This window comes from Lolium rigidum, chromosome 2, assembly GCF_022539505.1.
Source record: "Lolium rigidum isolate FL_2022 chromosome 2, APGP_CSIRO_Lrig_0.1, whole genome shotgun sequence".
NCBI lineage: Eukaryota > Viridiplantae > Streptophyta > Magnoliopsida > Poales > Poaceae > Lolium > Lolium rigidum.
In genome coordinates this window covers 258,445,965-258,450,562 of record NC_061509.1, presented here as the reverse complement: position 1 = coordinate 258,450,562, position 4,598 = coordinate 258,445,965, and the positions used below count along the sequence as shown (strand labels likewise).

Sequence of the window (4,598 nt, the reverse complement as noted above, 5' to 3'; positions counted from 1 at the left end):
TTGTTAAGTAGCACATGGCGTATCCAATGGAATGCGAAGAATTAAGTATCCATACCTAGATGCAAGGCCCGATTAATGGGCAACCCTAGCTAGCGGTCGAACGCCTGGGCGGTTAGTTTCAGACCAAAAAATTCCATTTTTAGTAATATTCGAAATTTCTATTTATGTTAAAATTTTCGTTTTTAGCAAAAAAAATCTGACCAAATTTGCTATATCGGAAAAGATCTGCAGGCATGCACTACCAGACAGATCCGCTGATGTGAGCGAAATCTTTTCAAAATTTGAATATTCAAAACGTTTCAACTTTTAAACGACAACTCCAATTTAAGATTCGATTTCACTGATAAATCCGTCTTGACGAGATCTTCAAAACTAGCACCCATGTTAACATGTTTCGATAACTTTATTTGGGGGGCTAAAAGTTATCAACCCTCTCTATTTGAATAATCAACCGTTCGTACTTGAGTGATAAACGTAAATGTATAAAATTATTAACCTCTAAAAAGTTAAATTTATTTGAAACATTTTGACGTGTTTTTTTTAGCTCACATGTTATTAGCCGATATTTCCTTTTCTAGCAATTGTTTGACAAAATTTGTAATTTATGAAAAATGTTGCATGCATTCCCTACGAGACAAAATGAATGATGTCATGGTGAATCTTTCTTAATTCTAAAATTCGAAATGTTTTATCTCCCAAATGAAACTTCAATTTTAAGATACGTTTTTACTAATAAACTCGTCTCGACGAGATCTTCTAAACTAGCACCCATGTTAATATGTTTCGACACCTTTTTTGGCTAAAAGTTATCAACCCTGAAATACATCATTTATCAACCGTAAATTTAAAAACTTACCAACCCAAAAAGCTAATTTCATTTTGAATATTTTATCGACTATTTTTTTACGTTAGAAGAAATCAACCCGGTGGCTCGTTATTTATCAACGGTAAATATAAATACAAAGAAAACCCAGAGAAACAAAATTTAACGAACCAACCAAGAGAAAAAGAAATGTTTGATGCACCGAAGGCGCCTTGTTACGAGGCGAAGCCGAGCCGTAGCACTTGCTTCGATATATGGGGTAAAGACTAACGGGGACAACGACATATGTCTGCCATTCACTATGTTTATGAATGTTTGATGCGTCGAAGGCGTTTTATTACGAGGTGAAGCCTAGCTGTAGCACTCGCTTCTACATATGGGGGTAAAGACTAACGGGGACAACGATATATGTCTGCCATTCATTGTGTTTATGAATGTTTGATGCACCTAAGGCGCCTTGTTACGAGGCGAAACCGAGCCATAGCACTTGTTTCGACATACGGGGGTAAACACTAACGGGGACTACGAAATATTTCTGCCATTCATTATGTTTATTAATGTTTGATACGCCGAAGGCGTCTTGTTACGAGGCGAAGCCGAGCCATAGCATTCGGTTGAAAGTAATTTTATATTTATTCTTATTTGAAAGTGCTACCTCCCTCCCATTAATTCCCCTGAAAACTCACAGCCCGGAAACACAAATGAAAAAAACAAAAAGCAAATTTCCTTTGTGGTCCTGTCTAATTTTTTGAAAACGTACAACGCGCGAAAAAGGGGAAAATGGAAATAGAAGTTTAAATGTCCGCACAACGCAAATGGATCTAACCGGGAATAAAAACCGAAACCCGAAAAACGTTTCGCGTCTTTTTACGGAGAGTGCGCGGGAATGGCTTTTCCCCTAAAAGTTGGGGTGCAGTGGTACCCTATTTGTAACGATGTGATAAGGTTTTCTTTTAGCCGAGTATAGATGGGCCAGTATCTTTGCCCCGACCGCTGCTGCGTCGTCTTGAGCTTGGACCTCTTCGTGGGCCGGTACTTGGGTCTCTGGTACTCACCTGAGCATGTGTCCGTCCTGAACTTCCTGTCGCCTGTGAGCTGACCATCTTCACCTGTTCGCCCAATGTCGATTCATCTGTAGGAGAAGGGACAGGAATTGGAGTGTGAGCACTCGTTCTGTTCCTTTTTATGTAAACGAGATTAAGCTTCCAACTAACTCGGAGTAGTATATCCTAGCTAGAGTTCCCGTCATGGAGAGATCACAACCTTGGCCGGGGTGAGACAGCATGTCTGCATGTGCATGCAGTCTTAGATGAGCAGCGTCATGTGTGAGGCGCTGAAGACAAGAGAGTAGTGCAAAGAACCCGTGCCGATACGTAGTCGGGTCCGAAGAAGGACGGGGTCAAGTCCGGTTCGTATCTGAAACGGAGCCGCACTTTTGCATCTCGTGCGAGATTATATATACTCAGGCGATCTGCGGAGTGGAATAGGGTTTGAAACCGTCTCCGTCTCGTCTGTTTGATACATCCTATAACTACAGCCGCAGTCCTCAGCCCAGGTCGTCGACGATTGGATCGATCCTCTCCTCGCACGACGGAAGGAGCATCGTTCCGACGATCATTTTTGCATCCGATCTTTGCGGTCGACGGCAGTTGCCTACTCCGTTGGTTCTTGAGATCGGATCGCCATGAAGCTCGACAGCGTTGGCGGCGGCCGCCGACCTGATGTAAGTCTTCATTGCCTCGGTTCTCGGTTCGATCTTGCTAATTGTTCTTTGATGCAATTCAATCAGTACATCAATCTATCATCATGGGACACTAATTTCGCTCCTCGCGTTATGCAGACCCTGAATGTCGACAGGGACTTGAAGCTGCCCGACGACGTGCTGCTTAACATCCTGGAGAGGGTGGGCACCCTCGACGCCGTCAGAACATGCGTCGCCTCCAAGCAAACGATCAAGCTCCTCACCATGCTCTCGCAGATCGTCATCGTCCTCAGCGCCCCCGAACTGGTTCGAAAGAATGGAGTCGTGGCCGACGTGACCGAGAGGATCCTTACCGCGGGGTCTCCGCAGATCCCCATCCGAAACCTGAAGCTCAAGTTCATCATGAGAGGTGACGACCACCTCAAGATCGGAAGATCTGTCGCCCTTGCCATGGCGAGACATAAGGTTGAAGCGGCAGAGTTCCAGATCCTGACCAACAAGTATTCTAATGATTGCCGTCGGGACGATCTGCTCAATTTTGCTAAGCAGTTCAATACTTTTTTTGGTGAGTGTCCTGATGCATTTGGTGGTCTCACACGGTTGCATCTGCAAAATATGAGGTTTGGTGAATCAGACATACCAAACATCCTGAGCACTTGCAAGCAGCTAGAGTCGTTGTGTTTCATCTTCTGTGATTCAGGAGCCTATTCGATGCTGCAAGTAAAACACGATCGACTGGTTGAGCTTGACATCACCAGTGGGCATTTCCGTACAGTAGAGCTCAACTATCTGCCAAAGCTTCAACGGATGAGCTATAGTAAATGGCATTATACTCTGAATCCGTTGGTTCTTGGTTTTGTTCCTCGGCTTTCGAATCTAAGTCTAGCTAACGAATATGTTAATACGGACAGTACCATCAAGATAAGCCAAGTGCTTGTAAATGTCCCCTTGATAAGTGTCTTGCATCTGGATTTTCAAAGTGAAGAGGTACTCACTCCATCCATCTTTTTCCCATTCTCACTCAGTATGATGGTTATATAGTTTGTTACTCACTCTAATTCTTAGCAGTCAATGTTAACTTAAGTGACTCAGTATGATCGATGGTTATATAGTTTGTTACTCACTCTAATTTCTTAACAGTACAATGTTTCAGGATGATGCTTATGCACATGAACTCACGCTAGTTTGTTTTTTCTGCCCCAGGTTTGGCTTCACCAAGAACCTGGGAAGTTACTTGCGCCTCTGCTTGACAAACTACGGTTTGTGCATCTAGACAATATTCCCAAAAATTGTGGTATCGCTTGGACATTATCCTTTCTTGAAGCTGCACCATCCCTAGAGGAGCTTTGTATCACAGTATCGGATCATAAGTGTCACGGGGGTCCACGACATAATTACTCCAAAGAAATGGATATGAAGTGGGACCCATCAGATTTAAAGCACAAGAATCTGGCCAAGCTAACCATCCACGGCTTTGAGTCTGATGACAACTTTACGAGATACGTCAGGTGCGTCATGAAAATAGCGGTGAACATCCGGGAGGTATCTCTACATGACAGGAAGGTGTGCAAGACATGCACCAACGCATATAGGCAAGCCAAAGTTTGTCCTTCGATATATCCACAAACCAACAAGGAGAAGGGTCCTTCGAGATATCCACAAACTAGCAAGGAGAAGGACTTGTTAAGTAAGAAGATTATGGAGACGGTGGTAGCTTCTCCGGCAACGATTCGATTCAGGCCCTCCTGCTATTATCCACCTTCAGTCATAGAGTATATGTAAATCATTCATGGCATTTCCGTATGATATCATCATCTATTTTTCGATGTATGTTGTTAATTATAAGTAATCATCGTACTCCGAATTTAGTACTCCCCACGTTGTAATGAAAAAGAAGTTTCGGTTTTTGGAAAGTGTCGTTAGATTTGGGGAAATTTTTTGGTATTCCGAATTGAGGGAAGATCGACACAAGAGCAAGAACATGTTGGGAAATTTCTAGATGGGTCGTTCACCCTCCTTCTCAGTATTGTCTCTATTATCTTTATTACATCTTAAATTTTAGTTCCCATAAAA

The 4,598-nt window shown here is 43.0% G+C and overlaps 1 protein-coding gene across 1 annotated transcript; it reads left to right on the top strand.

Annotated features, from left to right (window-relative positions):
• Positions 1-1,790: 1,790 nt before the first annotated feature.
• Positions 1,791-4,307, top strand: LOC124690817. Its single transcript, XM_047224149.1, has 3 exons — positions 1,791-1,913; positions 2,664-3,512; positions 3,729-4,307. Exons 1-3 carry the CDS (start codon positions 1,791-1,793, stop codon positions 4,305-4,307), a joined length of 1,551 nt encoding a protein of 516 aa, XP_047080105.1.
• The last annotated feature ends 291 nt before the right edge of the window (positions 4,308-4,598 follow it).